This window comes from Aquila chrysaetos, chromosome 19, assembly GCF_900496995.4.
Source record: "Aquila chrysaetos chrysaetos chromosome 19, bAquChr1.4, whole genome shotgun sequence".
Classification (NCBI taxonomy): Eukaryota; Metazoa; Chordata; class Aves; order Accipitriformes; family Accipitridae; genus Aquila; species Aquila chrysaetos.
Genome location: NC_044022.1, coordinates 26,430,358 through 26,452,574, shown reverse-complemented (window position 1 = coordinate 26,452,574; position 22,217 = coordinate 26,430,358). Strand labels below are relative to the sequence as shown.

The following is a 22,217-nucleotide window of genomic DNA, read 5'->3' as shown; positions in this document are numbered from 1 at the left end:
GGAAGCCTCGAAGACAACCACAAACAGTTCAGAACTTACCAAGGGGGATTTCACCAGCTTTCTAAAGCCACCTCTTCTCCCTCTTGCATCCCCAGACAGCCTCTCCATCTTCCATCTTCCTTTATTCAAAGCCTCTTCCCAGGGGTTGCTACCAGCAGGAACACATCTTTTGGATTTATACCCAATATGGCTCGAACAACTCCCATCTTCGCCGAGACTGGCTCTCAGCACACCATGCAGAGGCATCGACCGGTTCTCAGCTGCGTCCCTGGAGAGGTCTATCCATTTACAGTCTATTGTATTCTCGAACTTGGTACATTCCTTTTAGCTTAAATGGCCTTTCATCTATTTATACCACCGTATAACTCACAATTTTTATAAATTCTATCCTAAGACCTATTTACGGTACATGCATCGTGTGAATCCCTCAGCCTTGCATTCACTGTTAGCTGTCCATAGAAACCAGGCAAGTCACACCATTCATACAGATGAGAAACAGTATTCAAGAGAGTTCTTCCGAAATACCTTTGCTTTGCACTTTTTGTGCCATCTTTATTTACTTCTTGTTTCTGCGCTCCTGTTTCTTAAAGTACCTGATCACAGTTAATTTTTGGTAAACACCAAAGTATCACTCTTCTGAATACTTAAGCTTTCACTGTGTCAGTTATTTCTCTGCCCTCTTCCCTTTCACTGATGGACTTTTTTGTTTTCTGTCTTGCTTTTAATGCATGTCTAGATCCACTTTTTGGTGGCTTTGTGTGCCTTTTCCCAGGTCCCTAAGCCAAGCTTTTGAACATGAAGAAACGGAACAAGAGGTGTAGGGGAAAGCAATGCTTTCTGTGCCCGGCATCAGTGCTAGGGGAGCCGGGTCGCTCTGTTTGGAACATAAATCAAGGAAAATTAGGTAATTCTCCCTTTGTACTCCGCTCTGGTGAGACCCCACCTGCAGTTCTGCGTCCAGCTCTGGGGTCCTCAGCACAGGAGAGACGGGGACCTGTTGGAGCGGGTCCAGAGGGGGGACACGAAAATGATCAGAGGGCTGGAACACCTCTGCTGTGAGGACAGGCTGAGAGAGTTGGGGTTGTTCAGCCTGGAGAAGAGAAGGCTCTGGGGAGACCTTATTGCAGCCTTTTTACCAAGGCCTGTAGTGACAGGACAAGGGGCAACGGCTTTCAGTTTAAAGAGGGTGAGTTTAGATTAGACATAAGGAGGAAATTCTTTACGATGAGGGTGGTGAGACACTGGCGCAGGTTGCCAATAGAAGTTGGGGGCGCCCCATGATTGGAAGTGTTCAAGGTCAGGTTGGACGGGGCTTTGAGCAACCTGATCTAGTGGAAGATCATAGAATCATGGAATCATTTAGGTTAGAAAAGACCTTTAAGATCATCGAGTCCAACCATAAACTTAACAATGCCAAGTCCACCACTAAATGTCCTTGCCCATGGCAGGGGGGTTGGACTAGATGATATTCAAAGGTCCCTTCCAGCCCAAACCATTCTGTGATTCTGTGAAAATCCGTTGGGAAGACTTGTCTCAAGGAGATTATTGAAATTATTGGTACTAGCCTATTTAGGATGTAGCAAGTGAGGCAGAAATGACAGTATATTAATAGCTATCAACCACATTAACATTTTTCTAGTGTCATCTCCTGCTTCAGCTGGAACTCCAGGCTCAGAACTAGATTAAATCTATTTTTGTCCCATTTGGCTGTGCGTGAGAGCTGGTCTGGAGCCTGTTGTGGTACAGGAGCTGCTTTGGGGTGAAAAAACTTCTTTGGAGGGTTGCATTTTTTTTTCAGTAGATTCGTCTTAGCTTGATTGAGTTTCTGTCTCTGGTTTGCTGTGACCACAGATGCCCGTGGCAGGACCGGAGAAGGGGGCTGGCAATGCCGCATGTTGTCCTACCGGTATGTGACAGCCCAAAGTCTTCCTACAGCTCCAACCTTACTGATTCTTCCACTTGCAAAAAAGTTGCAGATTTGTGGCCGAAATGGTCTGAGTTTTAATTTGTTGTTTCCAAATATGCCCCGATCCACCAATGCTGAAATATATATATATATATATATATATATATATATATGCAGTATGCCATTGGCATATCTTCATATCTTCATGTAATTTAGTTAACATCCTTTTAAAAGAACTAGAGTAACTACTCTTGTTGGAAAACTGTTTCCAAACCTCTCTGTAGTCAGAAAACTTCTAACTTCTTGGTTTATGTTTTGAAAACATTAAGATCTCATCTTCATCTCCAAGTATAAACACTAACTGCTGGAAGTTAAAAGGAAAACCAGTGAAAACCTCAAGGTTTTGATTATCCCTGCCAGGGACAAAGGGGAGAAGGAAGCTACAAAGTCTGCTGAAAGTTTCTGTAGAAGCTGGGGGTGAGGGGGATTCGCAGCTGCGGGTGGCAGAGCTTTGACTTGCCGGATGGCATCGGTTTGACAAAACCCAGGAGCCTCTGAACAAGGGTTTCTGAATGGAGTTCAACTTATTTTTCTTCAACCCCTGTTGCTGAATTCACCAGATGGATGTTTCTGAATCTTTTGCCAGTAAATATAAAACCTGCTGGTCAGGAGTGCGGATTAACAGTGATGGTGTGTAATGCACACTTCTGTGCTAACGTTGAAAGGATGGAGTCATTCAAGGGGATTGAGGCTACAAGTCAAATGCCTCTCATAAAGAGAACCAGCGTTAAATAATTAGAAAATCTTTTGTCTTCTCAAATAGTGTAGAAATCAATTGTTTTTTCCAAGATTGAGCACAACATGATGAAACTCTTGTCTGCCAGCATGAAAGAGCAGGATGCCAGGTTAGATCCTGCCGCTGTGACTGTTTCAGTGCTATCACCCTGCTTGGAAGGAGCATCCCAGTGCCGACCTTCCCAACAGCCCTTCCAAGTCAGCTTCGTTTAGAAACCATTTCTGTTGACCCACAGCTCACTTGAGAGGAAGAGCAAGCGGGAGCTTTGCTGCAAAATCAAGTAAAAGGCCATATCTTCCATCATTTTAGCCGTTTCCGTTGTTCTCCTAGGTTGTAGCACACATTGAAACAGCTGAGCAGCCTTGTCCTGACCTGAACATCCAGAATTTAGCACGGGGAGGTGTGCTGGAGGAACACGTGTGATCATTTTGCCTTCCTCCCCACCTGCATCCTGGGGCGAGGACCGGTCTGGTTCGATTAGCAGCAGTTCTGTGCTGATAGAAGCATCCTTGGCTGGGGGCAGCCACCGCGCAGCATCGCTTTACCCCAGAAACTACATGAGGGTGTTTTAAACGTAAATATACAGTTGTGCATACATTTTTGGTTTCATCTCTTCTACACAGAGTTAGAAATTTGGGGTCTCGTCTCTTTTGACCCATCTGTAAAATATACAAGTGGTGCATAAAGACACTATAGATAAAATTGCTTCCACCTAGTGTTGGTCCACTTCAGCTAAACCAGCACAACTTTATAGATAAATGTTATTCCATTATTCAAAATCTCTGGCTTGCTGAACCCATGTAAGCAATGAAACAGTTGATGGGGCTTGTCTTTACTGCTGCATGTTTCCCTTGGGTTAGCTCATATGCTTTTATTACCCTGGAGGAAAAAAGCACACCTTTTTAGCTATGAAGGTAAGGTCTGAGACAAGCCTTAAACATTCAGAAGTAATTGAAGTTTGCTGTAGGGGCGTTACAGATTGCTGCTGCTCTTGGGACTGTCTGTGTGGAAGTTCAGCTTGATAAAATTCACAAAGAACTGGAACTGCTCAAGGACACAATTGAAAAAACATTTTGAGAAGCCAGTTTCCAGTGCAGCCGGTTGCAGGCGCAGAAGCAGGAGCGAGGAATGCAGCCTGGCCTCCCCAGCATCGCCACCACTTGGGATTTTTATCACACATGTTGGGACATTTTGGATGTTTTCCTTTAAAAACAAGCCTAGCTCGCACAGGCGTGCAAGTAAGAGGGAATAGCAGCTCTTTCTTTAAAAAAAAAAAAGCCTTATAATCTTTATGCTTGATGTTTGATTACCAGAGATTTTTTTTTCCCCCTTTTAAAGCAAGTATTAAAGAAATACTCAGTGATTTGTTCAGCTCTGGCGTTGGCAGCATTCCCTCTCCGGAGCTACTTGAGCAGGAAGCTCCAGAGTTTGCACTCACACTCAACCAGCGAGGTGGGAGTGAAGTTATGGAGCTGTCCTCTAAGAACTTTAAAAGCAAACTGGTAGAAGGCAGGACAGGTAAAAACAGGATTTAGTCAGTCTTTAGATGGCATGTTTCAGCACCAGGACTGTGACCTGTCCCCAGGGAGGAGGCACACGTGGCCGTGAACCGGAGGGTTGCTGGGTGTTTGATTTACATACCCCACCATGAACTTTTTATTTCAAGCCAGTGTGTTTGAGGAATAAAACTGCTTTCTAAATAAAACATGCAGTGGAGCTGCTGGTTTATATCCCTTAATTTTAGCAAGCTGGGAAAAGGAAATACCACTGAGTTTTCCTCCTTGCTCGTACCCGTTTCATCCTGAGCGTAGCACATTGCGATGATGAGCTGTGCTGCACCCTGCCTGGACTTCTGATACGGGCTGAGCCAGGACGGTTGTTCAGGGGTTGTTGTTTTATTCCGGTTGTTCCCTTTTCCATCCAGGCTCCTCTGACTGTAGTGAAACTTGCCCAGACTTGTGCTGCACAGAAGCGGGAGGGAGCTTTGAGGCCAACATAAAGAAGAGAGTCATTTGGGGAGTAACGAACTCTAGGGATGGAGGTTAAACTATAACCCTGTGCCAATACGCTTTTGGTTCCTGAATTCCCGAGGGGGAAGGGAGGAAGCGGGAGCAGGATGGGGAATTCCTGCCGGACAGAGCAGCCCGCCTGCCCAGCTTTGAAATACTGACCTCAGGGAGCGTATTGCAAGCAGAACAAAAGCTGTGCTTGCTCTGGACTGGTGGGACAGCACTACAAACAGCTGCAAAGGGGAAAGGGATGTGGAGGAGTAAAAACACTGTTTATATACAAAATAGAGAGCATTCTCGATGTGTTCGTTTAAATGGCAGAAAGGCACGGGTGTGAATTTGGGGTGTTGTGTTGCTGCTGTCAGCCTGTGTTTCTTGGGTGTCTGGCTGGAGCAGATGCTTAAAGCCTGGTTTTATTTCTAGGACTCAGGTTCCCTGTGACATCTCAGGGCTGTTACTTAACCTCTGTGTTTACATCCTCCTGATACTCCCCTGATTGCTTAGCTGCTTGTCAAGAACTCTTGAGAATCTCAAAATACACTATAGAAGTGCAAAATGGTATTACTTGGCCATCCTCCTCCCAATGTTTCTCTATGTTAAACAGAGCTTTGATAGCAGTGTCCTAGTATAAACATACGTGCTTGAAAAAATGCTGCAGAACCTCTTGTGCAGTCTATGGAGAGCTTACCCTTTTTGGGAAATAATGGACAACCCCAGTCATCATACACTAAAAAGTGTTTCCTTTTTTTCCCTTCTCTTTCCAGACTTCATATTCAGAGCACCCATTAAATTAAGCAAACCAGGGGAACTCCGAGAAGAATATGAAAGCCAGCTAAGGAAGGTACGGTATTCTGTGTAATTGCGGTTTTTCTTTGAGAATAACTTGGATTTCCTGTAGGAATGCCATTCTACCTATAAGGAAACTTGAAGAGCTCTTTATTCCTGCTCTGTAACAAAGGTCATTTATTCCCTTTATGCTGTTCAGCCAGTTCAGGAAAATGTTGGCAGTAATCGAGCAAGTAGAAGCCAGATTTTGCTGTCTTAGGCTGCCTTCCAGAACTTGGAAATGTACCTTCCTTGGTGGACCTCGAGCAACTGTTCAGTTGTACAGGGTTTATTAGAGCATCAGTATTTGTGGATGTAATTCCATAAAGGCTTTTGCAGCATAAGGCATCTCCTGCAGTAACGTCGTTCTCAGAAACAATCTATTCCAAACTAGAGCTTTCTGTCTATTTTTAGGCAAGAAAAAGAATGTCATTTAAAAACAAAAAACTGAGAAGGGAAGAAAAGCTTTTCAGCTGTTTTGGAGTTAAAGTTTGGGAAAATATTTTTTACATTTAAAAAGGTATTTTTTCTTAATCTAAATCATTGAAATGTCTCCAGTGGCTAGTCATTTATGGAAATTGGCTGCTTTTTAAGTGAGAAAAATTGCTGTGAAAGCAATGACTGCTGCAGCCGAGCAGATAATGATTTCCATTGCAACCCCTCTCGTGAGAGTTGCCCATAACTTGCTAAAACATTCGCGCTGCCACTCATAGCTCCTGCGTCTGTCGTCCCTTGCTCTGCCTGGACCCGCGCACCGTCCCGCTGAAACATGGACTCTGCCCTGCTGCTGGTGTCTCTGTCAATAGATTTAATCACTGTCCCGGGGCCTTGATCTCTGTGATGGTGTTTTGCTTTGAGATGGGTCCGACCTCTTGCTGATTAGTTTACCTGCTGGGGAAAAGGAACAGGGGTTTTTTCATCATTGAAGAATTTTCTTTGCGTTTTTCACTTGAAGATCTCAACAACTGTAGAAAGGGCTGGGAAGCTGATGTTTAGTTAGAATAGCCTTGTCCACTCAGTGATGCTAAGTAGGGAAATAACTGCTTAGATGATATTTAAAGTAAATAACTTGTCTGGGAAAAGCATATGTGTGAGGAGACAATGAAAAATGTGGAACAGTCTTTCCTGCTTCTCTATGCATGGAGTTAGCAGTGACACTGATGGGCAGTGTCGCTACAGGTTATTAGGATAACTGGCTGACTATGACCTTTCATTAAGTGATCTTAAGGAATGCAAACTCTTCTCTGGTCCAGGTGACACTTGCTAGGTAGGCAAGCAGGCTTTGTGCGTAAAGTGTTGTGACTTGCGGCAGTTTGAGCGACAATGAGACACTTTGTTGAGAAACAGTTGTTTAGGCAGCAGCATAAGACTTAAGTGCACAGAAATCTTATTCGTATAAAAATATAGTTTATTAATTAACTTAAACATGCGTCACTGTATCTGGCAATTTAATTTTTTTTCACTGTAACCTTCAGGATGAGTATACTCAGGGTATCTTTGGCTTAAAGAAGAAATAAAGCTTTTTATGTAGGTATTAACTATAAAACTTGCTAGGGTTTTATAAATCTCTCCGTAATAGTGAGTGGGAGACTTTCCATGATGATATTGGAGCTCACTCATCATTGATCCTGCCAGACTTGTTGCTTGAAGTCTTCAATCCATCCACAAGGCCAGAATTTCCCGGGTGTCCAGAGGAGCAGGAACCACCTGAGTTCACTGAGGCAGGATCTTAGCTCTGCAGTTCTTCCAGGTGCCTCCAGACTGATGCATATCTGGATCTTCTGGAAGGATTAAACTATCTTTTCTCCCATGGTCCATAAAACGTTTATAGGAGCATTGCATCTGTGCAGGACAAAATGGGTACTTTGTCACCTCTTGTTAATCCTGATCATTCCATTACCAACTTTAAATATTATATATAAAGTTCAAGTAAGCACATTTAAAGCATAGTCAGACTGCAGCTGAAGAGGTTTTTGCATCTACGGCTTGACTTCAGCAAAAAGATACCACATGCAGTCCAGTGCCAACACTTCTCACTTCCCCACCAGTCAAAAGGAAATACTTTAACAAGTTTCTGGCATTTTGGGCATGTTTTTGTCTTGTTCCTGTTCAGCCTGCTGCCTTCCCCTTTTTGCTCACTGGCAGATGGAAGATAGGTTCCTTCCCCTGCTGACTTAAACTGACTTTTTATGAACCTTGTCTGAAAGAGCTTTGGGGGCGGGGAGTTCTCTGAATCATCATCTAAGAGGAAAGGGCAATGTAATTTTGCTGACAAAAAAGGCAACTGATGATGCACTTGTGCTTTTTCCTTATTCCAGGCAAAATTGTGACTGTTGCCACTTAGTGAGAGTTACTTGGTGTCTCTGAACTTCTGAATTAGGCAGGAGGAGACGAGAACTCAGTTTTGGGAATCGAAGCTTGTGTGTAAGTGGGCTTCCCTCTGTGTCTTGAGGCAAGAGGTTTCATGTAAGATTCCCTGCCCGTGAAACGAGGATAACCGGTGCTGGCTTTGCTCCTGAGGAAGGGAGAGGAGTGTTCAAAAGCTTTTACATCTCCCAGATGTGAGTTGTTTTATAAATCTTAGCTCTTGACCTGCTTCCCAGCCTTTTGCAGTTGAAAACAAAAGTAGTTACCATAATTATGTACTGAAGAATTTTTATTTGAAGTGGATAATCTCGTAGTGTAATTTTCTCAACTGGCTTTCAGAATGAGATGAAATGTTTGCTCTCTGTGCAGGATGGCGAGATTGTTTTTTCCTCTTTTAGGCAGCGCACTTGGTGCTCTTGTATTTTATATTTTTCCAAAGGAGGATGTTGTTTCTGTGTACTAAAAAATCCTGTTAAAGTCTTTCTATCACAAGCAGTCTATTGCTTGTAATCACATGCAATCAGGAGGGAAACTCCTACCTGAGGCATGTGCTGACATGCAGCTTTCCAGCAGCATGGGTAGACGGAGCAGGCTCAGGGAGTGAGCAAGCAAACCTGGACAGTTTATGGAGTGAAGAGAAGATGTCAAACGTGAGTTTACCAAACTTTTGGAAATGTATGTTAGTATCAAGAATGATGTTCCTGAAATGCTCATTTCTTGACTAATTCTTGAGCAAAAAATTAGCGATTGCTTGTACAGCATTTTTTCCTGCAGTTCCAGTATCCGAAAGGGCTACAGACAGGTTAAAATGCGTTTTCTGATAACCATACTGCTAATAGCAGCTGATGGTCCTGCATCCAGTATTTCAAAGCTGCTACTCAGATAACCTAAGGTACTTTTCCCAGGGTAGATGTTTCACACCGGCTTGTTTCAGTTTCTAGTCCTCATGTCCCGGCACAGCGTTGCCACGTTTGTAAGTAAATTCTCTGGGAGATAATTTACATTAGGCTACTTAAAATTATTTTTTTTTAACCAGTACAAATTTTATCATTACAGTTTGCTTTTGTTTGCAACCTGAATTCGGGACATAAATTCCTTTTTGTATCCCGTTAATTAGGATTAGGATCCTGTTGTTGCTTTTTTCACTGTCAGCAGAGCTTGTGCTTGCACCTCCCATTAACTGTGCCGCGGGTTTGCCCAAAATCTTTAAATATTCCTGTATGTTGTTACATATGTGTGTGGCTTTAGATTTGGGAATTGAGTATAATTGTATAAGTTAGACAAAAAAGTGAAGATTTCCATATAGCTTTCTTCCATGTGAAAAATACGGAAGAGACACAAGTGTTGGGTAGTATTTCAGCTGGCCAAAAAAAGTCATCTTTATGATAAATCTTGATGTGAACTTGTTTTTCAGATACTTAAAAGAGGCTCCTTAAAGTGCAGAAATACTGTTTGTGAAACGTACAGCAGACTATTCATCATGTCTGCATCATGTGGCCATAATCTATATTAGTCAGACACTGTGTTGTAGTTATTGCTTGAGATTATTAATAGATCAAGAATTTAAAGATACATCTTAAAACAACTCTAAACAAGAAGTCAAACCAGTCTTTGAAAACATTTGCTAAACACTCACAATCAGCCAAACAGTAGGGGTTTTTCCTGGTTTCTACCTTCTCTCCTCCTACCTCTCTCTTCCTCATCTCTGGGTGTTCAGATTCAGTAGGATTCGGGTCCTTCCCAGTCTGAAGATCATGACGTGTTTTTCATGTAATGCATCGTGAACACTGTTTTCTTTGTCATCCACATGTCCGTGCTTTTTTTTTCCCATCCTTCGGCAGGGAAGAAAAATACTAAATACTTTGGGAAGAATGAGGAGTTGTTGCAACTTCACCCTTTATGTGAAGTGCCTTTCACTGCCTTTATGTGCAGTGCTGTAGGATCAGTGCTTGAGCTGCCTGTGGATGCCTTGAGCTTTAATGGAGGGCACCAGGTCCCACAGCACTGCCCTCCTGGGAGGCGAGGGGGAAATTGCGGGGGTGTGAGAAGATAGGAGGGAACGTAACGGGGCAGCTTCTTAAGCATCTGAGATGCCTACACTCAAATAGGAGGAATAAACAGAGGTATTTGAATTTCTAGTGCTTAGCCATAGCTGTGATTCATCAGCATGATGGAGATCTGTCAGTCAAAGGTCAGGCTTGTTGTCCCAGACGAGGATAGCTTATGCACAGAGGTTGGGTGGAAGAAGGAGGGAGGACCTGGTGTATATACATATATATGTAGACTATTCGTGGCCTATGTGTAAGCCTGAAGTTGAGGAAGAGGTGAGAGACAAGCTGGGTGAATGGCTGGGTAATGAGTAAGAAGGGAGCTGGGTGACGTTAGCCTGGGCAGGGACAATCAGCTGGTGTTGTCTGAAGTATGTACTGCAGAGCCTGTTCATCAGGAAAAGGTGGTGGAAAGGAGGAAAAAAGGGGGTTTGTTGGTTTTGAGTAGCAAGTCTGCAGGAAAGAGGTCCTGGCAGAAATGGGGAGTTTGCTTCCTTAGGTAAGGGGGAGCAAAATAATGCAGCAGGACAGGCAGCCCGTCAGAGTCATGGATCATGCTGGGGATGGTCCTTTGGTTCAGGAAGAAAGAAATCTCTGCAGGGAGAGCCTGGCCAGGAGAAGCTTGTGGACACTAAAGTTGACCTTGGTTGGTTAAAAGGGATCACTTAAGTGGTGGATTGTGCTTTTCGGAGGGAAGGAAAGTGTTTGCACTTCTCTGTGTCCTAGTGTCCTAGATCTGGCATTCACCTGCACTTCTCATCCACATTTGCAGTTCAGCTGGTAAACTAAATTCAAGCTTTGGGCCTCCAGTTGGCCATCGGAGGGTTAGGTAATCTCTCTGGATCTTCTCCATCCCAATGCATCAATGAAACAATAGGATTTCATATAGCGTGTAGGTTTCAACATGGGAATTGCTGTATCTAACCAATTTTAATTTAGGTGATGCTGTCTATATGTCTGCGAGAGTGTGTGTACTGTGTCGCAGGCCATTTGAAGACTAAAATTGAAATGTCGTAGCTTGCATGAAACTACTGTTTGCACATTTTTATTTGTAGTATGATTATCTACAAGTAGACAAAAGCTTTTGTCTCTCTATTTTAGAAGGTAGTGTGGCAGAAAAGTCTTTGTCAAACCCTGGACTAACAGTGCCTTTGCTGTTTTGCAAAGACGATAATATCAACGATATTTGTGTAGAGCGCACAAACTTGAAAGCATTGTAGGAACAAACCAATCTTCACATTATTGCGAGAGGGAGGCAGTGGCTCTACTCTAGAGAAATGAAGACACAGAATTAAATTATGTGGCCAGACTCTTGGAAAATCACTTGTTGGCAACCAGGTGTAAGACTTAAAATATTTTTAAATACGCTGTCTCTTTTGTCATTATTTCCAGCTGAGAGAAGAAAAACTACAAGAAGAAAAAGCTTCCGAGGATCTGATTCACAAGTTCATTCTAGATGACATGGAAGTAGGAAAAAGAAAAATGGAAGAACAGCAGAAAAAAGATGAATCTTTAGTGCTTAAAGTGAACCAAGAGTGTGTAAGTAAGCTTGAGCTTCTCTTTCCTATCCACATCATAGACACTGACTGGTAGGTGAAATGCTGCTAAGACAGTCCCGGAACAAGAACTAGGTTTTTTAAAGCCCCTGACTAGCTGAGTATCTCCTGTTCCTGCCCGTTGAAACTGGGAGCTCTCATCGTTTGACATAGGGAGCTTTCCAGGGATATTTGATTGACTTCTTTATAGACCTTGAAGGCTATGAGCTAAAGATCCATGTTGGTGAGAACTGTCTTCTGAGGTTTGTTATGACTACAGTTGTTCTTCTGGAGGTTTCTGTCCCCCCTTTTACCCACCGCACTTGTGACTGAAGGTGCAGCTCTTCCAAACATAGCAGATACATCTGTAGAGGTAACTGCTCTGCTTTGTATTTCCTTGGTCTTCAGGCATATATGCATTTTCATGAACATTTCCCCATGAATCTTCTACAGTGTAGGCGTACGATACTGTAGTCCAACAGATTCTTCATGCTGAGTTTTGCCTATTTCTCATTTCAGTTGTGAGACTCTGCAGGAAATGTTTTTAAGATTTAAAGACTGATAGGCTCATATGTGGGTACTGAATAATGTCTCATAGTACCTTTCTTGTAGGATTTTCTCAACGTTTCCTTGATCAATAAATTAACTTTCTTCGATGACAGACAGCTATACATAGGCGCTATGTGTTTATTTTTGCATTATTTATGCTTTTGGGGCCAGCCTCTGAGCTGTTACAGCTCCAGTGAAGAGAGCTGAACGAGCATGCGTATCTGCTGGCAGTTTGCATTCTCGGTTTCTGTCCTCTAGGTGTAATCAGGGCGGGGGCTTTTGGAATCTTTAATATCTTTGCAAGAAAGAGCTTTATTTTCCAAGTGATTCTTTTTGTCGTACGTATCAGCTAACTCTTCCTTGATTGACTTCAGTTTCCTGAGCGTCTCTCGGATTCAGAGAATGAAGAACCGTTCCAGGGCAAGCAAACACATCGGTCGGCTTTTGTTTCCAAGACCAGTGCCTACTCCTTTGCTTTCCTTTCAGGGTAAGATGCTGAGACTTGATTCAAACCGATTAATGTCTGTTACAGATGTTCTTTTGACTGTTGTTCTGAACATACCTGAGATGCTTTAAATTTAATTAAAATGGTTTTTCCAATCCAAATTAAGTAGGAATTTTCTGGAATTTTAGAACAGACTAATTGGTAGAATATAGCATCTGTCTGATTACCTCCTACCTGTTATAAAATCCTAGGAGTTAAGTTAGTGTTGACAGTGAAAGCTTAACAGTGAAAGCTGTTGCATGATGCAGTGGAAGCAGCTGAGTAACTAAGTGTGTTTTCACATGAGAAGCACAGGGGTTTCCACAGCATCGTCATTAGCTCTGACCTCAATTAGTTGTAAGCCGTAGGTGCAGGTGTCAGTGCGTTTAGTGCAGAGCCCTTGAACGCAGACCAGGACTCTGTGGCACATCCAAGATTCCTAGATCCCTTTACCCCAAGGGCGTAGGAGGCATCTCTTACAGCCGGGCGCTGCCAAGGCTGATGCCTCCCCCACGGGTAGCTGCTGCCAGGGCTGTTGGGCTGGTTGTTCCTAAGGTCGTGAACAATCTCCTGTTTTCACCCGTCTGCTTTTCAGGAACCTAACCGCCAAGGTGGAAAGGAGTCGGAGCTGCAATGACACCATTCAGGAGAGATCAAAGAGCAGGCAGAGATCAGTCCCAGCCAACAAAACAAAGGTACCGGCTGCATCTGGAAGCATAGGATTTCTGTGTGTAAATGTTCTTATCTGTGGTTACACAGCACTGGTAATCTGGAGATAAAAAATACTGTGTTTGTGGTGCTGCTGGTGCTGTGTTATCGCCATGGGGCTAATCATTTCCTTGCAGCTCACAATAAAAACCTGCTAGGTTAGAAATTACTAAGCAGAAAAGTAGACAGCTTACAGAGTTGTTTGTTAGCATTGGAGGATAATTGGAAGTTGGAAGGGTACTCATCATGCTTTTGTTTGCTAATTAATTTTCTTTTCAAGGCTGAATCCTCAGCCAATTAAAGAAAGATCTTTTAGAAGTTTAGAAAAAAATCCTCTCTTCCTCCCTCTTTCTCTCCTGTTCTTTCCAAAGCTGTTTAAACAGAGCAAAACTCGTTGCTTTCCTGATGTTAGGATACTTTCTTTTGCACTTTCACACTATGGGAAGAGCTGACCTGCTCTTGCTTCCTGTCGCATCCAGCAGCCCAAATGAATTAACCGTACCTGTTACCCTGTGCAACAGGCCTGACTTTTCATGCACTGCCAGCTTCAAAATGAGTGGTGATCATGAAGCACAGCTGAAAATTTGAGCCGGAGGTTTTTCAGACTCTTCCAGCAGTAACCGCTGGGTGCCTTCCACTCATTGGAGATGACCTTTGCAAACACCTTTCCTTGCACTGTGCCTGGCAGCACCGCTGACCCCTCTGTTTGGCCCTGCCAGCAGAAGCAAATTTTGCACGCTTGCTCTTGTACTAATCTCTGTGGTACAGAGGTCCTCTGCCTCCTTTCCGATGTGCCTCTCTGGCCCGTGGGGTCCTGGTGGCTGGCAACAGCAGCTTAAGTTAGGAAAGCTGTGAGTTCTCAGCCTGGAACAGCTCCAACGCTGCTCTGCCAGGGCCGCTTGCTAGGGTGTTCCACCTCCTCATGCTGACACCCCTGCTTCTTGGGCTCAGTTTCATCCCAGATGGAGAAGGGGAGGGTTCAATTACAGAGATCCCATAAGGAACAAAAGCCTCTGCAATCCTTTGGAAGGTCAGTTTGGTTGGGGAAATGGTAAAATCCCCACTGGGCACACTAACTTGACCCCAGTGATCACCTAGCTACACATCTCTGAGGTTATGGGCATGGACCATGGTCAGAGAGTCTGTATTTAAAAACCTGGTCCAGTTCCCATCTAAGCTGACAGGAGCTGGACTGAGCTCAAAGCAAGGGTGTATAACTGTCCTGCCTCCTCAGGACATTTTTTTTTAAGTAGATGGTTTATGGACCTGGACAATTAAGACTTGCACTACCAGGGTGTTCCACAAATTTGTTTTGGCCCCAGAATAAGCTAGTAGAACCAACTGTCTTTCAGGCTAAGCAGGGAAAGGTTATCCCTATCTCAAACTAGCTGCTGGATAAAATCATTTCATCTTGGAGAAGAAAAATACCATTTGCAATGGTGTATGTGCAGCTTTTATTTCTGATTTTTTTGTGGCTGGATTCTGTTGCATTCCAAATGTAACAGCATTAGGGGATGGTCTTGGACACGACAAGAAATGTTGCTCTTAAGCTCTGCTAGAGGCTGTCTCAGGCAGTGTCCAGTGTGGTGGCCGTGGTGTGGTCCGGGACCACTTGTCAAAGTTGCTCCACCTTTGCTCCACAATCTGCCTCAGGCACATACACACCTTTTCTCATGACGTTTTGCAGCGCAGTGTGTTAAACCTGGGCCAAGTATTTATTCTTTCTCTCCTACAGCTTCGTAGGGAGCAAAAAATCCTTTGGAGATCATTTCCCTTGAAAAGTGTGGCTTCCTTCAGCCATGGTGGTGTAGTGCTTCTCGGCTTCTCCTTGTCTTGCCTTGCTTCAAGCATTTTGCCATCTGAGTGGTTGCCATTTGTGGCAAGAACAGCTCTTACACTGAAATAAATTTGAGACCGAGACTGTGCTGGACTCTGGTGTCCTCTGCTTATGTTATATATTGGCCATGAAAGGTGCCATGACCAGCAGAGGCTGTTCCAGAGAGCTCTCCAGCTGGTCTGCTGCAGGAGCTGAGCATGGTAGCCACACGTTCTCGTGTTCTCCTCCTGCACGCTTGTCCGTATTCTTCTCAATGACAATCTTTTTGAGCTGTGGTGCCTTGCCTTGCAGGTGCCACCCGTCACCAGCACGTCGACGCCGCTGGTTGGAGTTTTGTCGTCCACCCAAAACAACCGCTGCCTCTCCGCCCCAGACCTGACGGCAGAGAAGCGCCTGGTTCTCAACCCCGTTTCGTCCCTCTCGGCCCTGCACAAGCCAGAGCGATCCATCAGCCCCGAGAGCAATGACAGCATCTCGGAAGAGCTCAACCACTTCAAGCCTATCGTCTGCTCCCCATGCACTCCTCCAAAGAGGCTTCCTGACGGCAGAGTCCTGAGCCCTCTCATTATCAAGTCTACCCCGAGAAACCTGAACCGGAGCTTGCAGAAGCCAACCACCTACGAGGCCAGTCCTAGAATACTGAAAAAATGGGAGCAGATATTTCAGGAGCGCCAGATCAAAAAGACTCTGTCTAAAGCAACCCTTACGTCCTTGGCTTCGGAGCCCGGAGAAGACGTTGTAGTTCCTGACATCACCAACTCCAGCACTTGCACTAAAGAGCAGCCACAAATACAGGATGATCACCTTCCACCTGACACAACAGGAGATCCTCGCCCTGAGCTGGATTTCTTTCCTTCCATCAGTGAAACGAAGCTGGGAAGAGGGAGTGAGAAGAACAGAGATTCACAGGCCTTAACAACAGACGACAGTGCTGCCGAACCAGATGTGAGATCAAATGTCACCTCTGTAAACACACGAGTGTCTGAAGTCCCTGACTTAAAGGTGAACACGTTCATGGACAAATCCTGTCTTAGTCTTGGCCCAAAAATGCTGAGCAAAAGACTCATGGGTGTCAGTGCATCGCTGCCTGACAACAGCACACTAGGAGTCCCCATCAAGCCATCGGGAAAAAAGCAGCTGAAATACCTGAACAAAAGCGAATTGATCAACGTGCAGAACAGCACTTGCAATTCCGTTGAGAACATCATTGGGGAACAGCCCCCGTCGCTGAGACGGGGCCGAAAGAGACGCTGCAAAACAAAGCACTTGGAGCACAATGGCTCCGTCAAAAGACTGAGGCACGCGGCAGGGGAGGTGGGCTTGCCTCCGGAGGATCGCTTGGTACGGGAGATGGAGCAGAAGCTCCAGCAAGAGGAGGAGGACAGGAGGTTGGCCCTGCATCTGCAGCGGATTTTCGACAGCGAAAACAGGACAGTGGATAGGCGGAAAGTCAGAGTCGATCGGTATCTGCTGCGGTCAAAGAGCACTCTGGGTGCTAAGTAGCACTGTTGGACGATGTTGCCTTTCTAGAGGACGATGAGGTTTATCAGATTATCTTATAGGAAAACTATTTTTTGTCATACTTCCACCCACAACAATTGTTTTTTGGTTTTGGTGGTAAGACATATGTAGGTCCAGTTCAGAGAGAAGCCAGAGTCCTTTCAGATTAAAAAAAAAAAAAGAGAGAGAAAAAAATCCTCCAGCTTTCTGGTCCATTGGTCTGAAAGAAGTGTCCGTCGTCCTCATGAATACACTGCAACGCCTCTACATGCAGTCGGTGACATTTGGGTTCCCCAGCTAGGAGGGTTGTGTGAGCAGCACATGGGGTATGGGGTGAGGACCTTGGCTGTTCCTTGCCTTGCTGCTTCAGTAAGCCAAGAGAAATCAGTAGGCTTTTTCTGCCCTCTCTGCCTGCCCCATTTTCTTCCTTACGCTGCAGCTGGCTGCGGTGGTCAGACCGTTACCGACGTCAGCATGTTCGAATGACCTGACTTGAGGGTTGTTGGGGAGGGAGGCTGATCCTTATTTCTGCTAGGAAGTACCAAATAGATCCACCCATAGTACTTATAAATGAATGTATCTCACTGTCTGCACCAGCAGTACAGATCATAGGTTACTTTCTTTAAGTAGAAGGCCAAATGCAGTGAAGAAAGACATAAAGTAAGGATTTTACTAAAAAGCCTTATAGGAATTTGCACATTCATGTTAACGACACAGCAGAGAGCTCGGGTAGAGCAGCTGGGAGCCATGCGCTGGGGGCTGTGACCCAGGGAGCAAATTCAGCTTTTCTCCTGGTCCCTGCCTCTTCGGAGGCAAGAGGGTTTCATGTTCTTCCCACTAACATTGAAATCTAGAAAGGGAAACCCGGGCCGGGTGATTTCGTGAAGGACGTTCTCCCTGCTGACACGTACCCTGCAGGTTCTTGCTCAGTTAAGAGATCTCTCAGCACACCTAAGACCTGTCCTTACATGTCCAAGAGCAGCCCGAGGAGGCATCCCAAGGTATCTGACGCATCGCCGTCCTCTCCCAGGCACCTGATGGGTTGGCAGTAGAGCTGGGACAGGAGCCCAGCCCTCCCGGCCCGTGGGCACATGGAGGCGGGCGCTCAGGGCGATGCAAGCCTGCCCTGCCCCTGCTCCGAGCTAGCCATCTTCAGGTTCAAACCACTAAGAAAGCTCAGGTGAGCAACGCACTAAAAATTTCCACTTAAAGGCATTAAGCAGGGCACGGCAACCTGGACCAGAGCTAGCTCGGAGCCTGGGTTTGGTGGAGCATGTGTTGTCTGCCCAGATGTGGCCTTCAGTGGCAGCCCACCCTCTGGGCTCTTTGTGTTTCTAACGCTCTTCCCCATCATCCATTATCAGCACAACAATTTCGTTGATTATTTCCAGTAACCGGGATCAAAAAACATCAGCTCAGCTTGATACTTGAAAGCTGCCTTGCAGTGTATTCACTGGGGACCCTCGGTGCCTGCAGGGACCTTCGTCCAGGACGGAGGCTGCGGCGTTAACGATCTTGCTGACCTGTGTGCCAGATGACGAGCGGTATTTTCAGGACGTAACTGAAGCACAGTGCTGGGGCAAACTCGCCGTGACCCATGGTGTGAAGGGAAGACAACTAATGCATTTAAACAGATTAATCTGATCTAAGAGAATGGTCATTGCCCAATTTCCTCTATCTAAAAAAATGGTTTAATTTCTCCCTCCATCTTAAATGGTTAAAAAAAAAAAAGAAAACTGATTTTCTTTTTCTCTCCTGGCATACTTGCATAGCTGCAAGGACCCTGGCACTTTTTTTCCCAATTGAACTGGATTTTTTTTTTTAAAAAAGAAATCTTATATTTTAATGGATAAAATTTATATATTTTAAATACTATATTTCAACAGATTGACACTTTCGTTTTGAGAAATCTTATAGCAATGATTCCGTAATATATATATCTATCTCTGTATCTCCTTAACACACAAACTACTGGATGTTTAAATTCATACCTAGGGCCGGCTAGACCTGGCCTGCTCTGCCTACCCACTGTGGCTTGTGGGTGATGGCTTTCCATGCCCTCTCACGTGCTACAGCCTCGTTAGGTGCTGATTGAAGCAGGTGCTTTTGACCCAAACCGAATCCTGCTCCTGTATCCGGCTGTGAATTGGAAGGAAATTAAGTAATTAGAGCCTTGACAGACCTAGAAGAGCAGCGCAGAGAGAAGTAGTGGTGGCCTGGATCTGCCCTTTGCAGTGAAATAAGCTCAGGAGGGAAACTCACAGCTTTTACTCAGAATTCATGCCATTTTTTCCCAACATTTTGAGCTAAAGCATGCACTTCTCAAGTGCATCTAGATGTATAATTATTTTTACAGGCCTCCTTCTCCCTGCCCCTTCCCTGCGGTTAATCCCTTGAGCCCGAATCAGACTTCCCTAAACAGTTTCTTTTTTTCTTGCGGCGCTTGTGCGGGTTTCATCCAGGCTTGGGCTGCTGGGCGCTCTCTGAGCAAGCCTACACCACAAAAAACTAGATTTACATGCTGAATGTATCCTGTCTTTCCCCTCTTAAAATAGATTTCGCAGTCCAATGCACCAGGCCAGTGTCTTAAATATCTTCTTTTTAAAAGATTACATAAATATTTAGGTTTTTGTGTGTTAATTTCCTCTTTCTAAATCTGAGCTGGGTGGAAGCGCGGGAGGCAATGGCTGAGCTGGAGCTGTCCCCAGCCAAAAAAGCTTAATGGGACCCCTTACACCCCCCGCTTCCCAAACCTCGCCTTCACTGGGCAGCCGGCTACCCCCAAAACAGAGCGCTGTTCAGCTCCCTAAGCATCACGCACAGTCCGTTGCATCCACATTGAAGGAGACCTTTGGACGTGGTGTTGCAATCACGTCATGGAAGGGTTGCGGTCGCAGCAGCTTTCGGTAAAGCATCAGGGTGGGATCGATCTTTTCTCATAAGGTTGTGCGCCCACAGGTTTTTAGTCCGATGAAGTTGCTGGCTGCATTTCTACATTCGCTTCTCCATCTAGCTGCTTAAGGACTGGGGAAAACATGGGCTGTTTTTCAGCCGGCTCACCTAGACCCTCTCGCCTTCTTCCTGAGCTAGTGAGAACACGACTGCCCTCGGCTGAAATCTACCCGAGGCGGTGTCGGGTTCAAGACTTGAGGCGATGTGAAGCTAGGATGAATGTTTTATTAATTTAACACTCTGTAAGTTTGTGTAAGCTTGCACAAAAAAAATAATTGTATATAATTACACTTAAAAGAGCAGGAATTCCCAGCCTCTACCCTTTAAAGGTCAGGTGTGACGCTACCTTTGCCACAAGTAATGCCAGCTGAGAAGTAAAATACCTCTTGCTGAACGGTGGATGCAGCACAAGATCTGCAGAGGCCCTAAGATGAAACCAAGTATTTATTTATGCTTACATGAAAGTCATTTCTAATCCTCCTCCTTTCTGCAGCCACCTTCTCTCTGGGATGAAGGCAGTCCTTGCTGGCTGTGGGACAGCACGGGCATGCGAGTATCCTCCCAAAATGTGAAGCTGTCTTCTCTTGCAAGAAAAAAACAGGTCAAGAGATTGCACTGCCGGTAGCACTGGAGGGGCTGGGGTTGGTTTGATGACAGAAGGACCGTGTCTGCCAAAGATGCCACCGACTCCGGAAAGTTGCTTTCTGACCCTCCGGAGCTGTGTGCCTGGGAAAAGCCGTACGGAAAGGTCCGAGTTTGGAGTCAGTGAGATCAGATAAATGAAGGAAAAGTGCCAAAAGAAGGGATCGTGCCAGATGATTGTATAATGTTGTTCTATATTGTCAGTATTTTTCTTCAAATGCTATTGTACATGCAGTGCACAGTAGTCATGAAGTGTAGCTTGAACAAGCGCTTCTTTGTATTTTCTCAGTGAAAGCAAAGGGGGAGGTTGAAGCCTTAAAGACTATCACTGATTTTAAAAACAAGCCTTTACCAATGTTCCGAGGACAGACCCCAGGGCTCCGCCTGGACCCTCCAACAGCCCTGTGCCATCTCCCAGTTGTCCGGCAAAAGGTTGACAAGGAGCTTGTCCCATGCGTGGGGGGAAGCGTTTCATGAAAACCCATCCCCTCTCGCCCCTTGGGGCACCCGAGATGAAAACTAACAACTGTTGGACGCCACAATCTCGTGTGGCACCGTGATGGAGACCCGTGGGATGTCCCCATGGATGGCAGCTGGGTGGAACTGGGACGCGGTGCCGGTTTGAACTCCAGTGCGGAAGCTGGGATGATCCCCACGTGTCGCACGCATCTGACACAAACCTTTCTCTTCCCCAAGTCTGTAAAACACCGCAAAGCATCAGCTCTAGAATTAGCTCTTCACTATGCAAACAGAAAAACCTTCAGCTGGTTACAAAGGGGTTTGTGTATGCCTGGTTTCCTTGGTGTTTACTGTCAAACTGTTTAAAACGAATCTAGATGTTGCTACACTTTTTTTTCCGATAATGCTTTAAATCGTTGTGCTTTCGTGTTCTCCTCAGCTCGCCAGCGGAGCACCGGGGTGGTAAAAGACTTACGGTCATTTTGGGTCTCAGCTGAACCAGCGTGGCTTCATCCGAATGTTTTAAAAAGCGATGGAAGTTACTGAAGGACTGTTGACTTGCATGTGTAAAATGTGTGGGTAAAATGACATGCAGGCGTCTGTCATGTTGTGGCTTCTGTTATTTGGAACAGAGTAAATCCTGCTTGTGAAAAAATTGTCACAAACCAGAAATATGCCAACTGTGTACAAATAACATGTACATTTTAACAGCAACGAGGACTATTAACTGCAGGACAAAGGCCGAGGTTAAAACAGAATAAAACCAGGTTCTGACAGTGAACTACCTGTTTCTGCTGAAGTTGCTGCGCTTGGAAACAAGCGGGATCCTACTGCTGCTGATCCCCAATGAGTTACAGTTGCCTTTGGCTGAATGAGGTTGTTGATTAATGTTTTGCAGGGGAAAAAAAAAAAAAAGGTGAAGGTGAGTATAATGACATATTTTTCATGTAGGTAAGCAGCCAGTGGGAAGTGAGCATCCTCCATCGCTCCCCATCACTTGTCCCACCCCCAATTTGCACTGACACAGCTGTTTTTAGGGGTGCCAGACCGGGGGATGGATTTGGGTTTTTAATAACTATTTTGTGCCCAGCTCGGCTCCCTGAGCGCGCTCAGGTCCAGCTGGTTGGGCATGTACCTGCAGCCGGCTGGGGCTCCGTGCTGGGAGCTATCACAAGCAACGCTGGCAGCGCTGCCCCGGCACGAGACGGATTTTCCCCAGCACTTCGCTGCGGGACAGACCGATGCTGGGAGAGGGGGCAAGAGCTGAGAGAACCGGGGCGCTCGTATTAGCTTGCCACTTCGTTAATGATAGTGGTGTTGCTGCTCGCCTGCAAGCCCTCCTTGTACGGCCCCGTCAGTCAGTGCAGGCAGAGCCCCATCGTGAGCTGTGCTCATCACAGGACAGGGCAGTGACAGCACTCTCTGCCCTGTTCATTTCTGGGCAAAACCTCCCTGCGATGCCCAGAGAATGCGGTATTTTTTCTTACAAGTCAGTTTTTGTGCAGGGATGGGTGAGCACACACCTTGTTTTGCAGGAACTGCAGAGTACAACAGCAAGCAGATATGGTTTTCATGTGCTGTCATTGCAGCATGGTGGCTG

The 22,217-nt window shown here is 45.4% G+C and overlaps 1 protein-coding gene across 1 annotated transcript in view; it reads left to right on the top strand.

The window, feature by feature from the left end:
- Positions 1–21,398, top strand: part of RNF169 (ring finger protein 169) — a 28,503-nt gene extending 7,105 nt beyond the window's left edge. Inside the window, exons 2-6 of the mRNA XM_030043276.2 lie at positions 5,476–5,552; positions 11,344–11,490; positions 12,410–12,522; positions 13,115–13,214; positions 15,356–21,398. Coding sequence (XP_029899136.2) covers positions 5,476–5,552; positions 11,344–11,490; positions 12,410–12,522; positions 13,115–13,214; positions 15,356–16,567 — 1,649 coding nt within the window. The 3' untranslated portion in view covers positions 16,568–21,398. The remainder of the gene's footprint in view (positions 1–5,475; positions 5,553–11,343; positions 11,491–12,409; positions 12,523–13,114; positions 13,215–15,355) is intronic.
- The last annotated feature ends 819 nt before the right edge of the window (positions 21,399–22,217 follow it).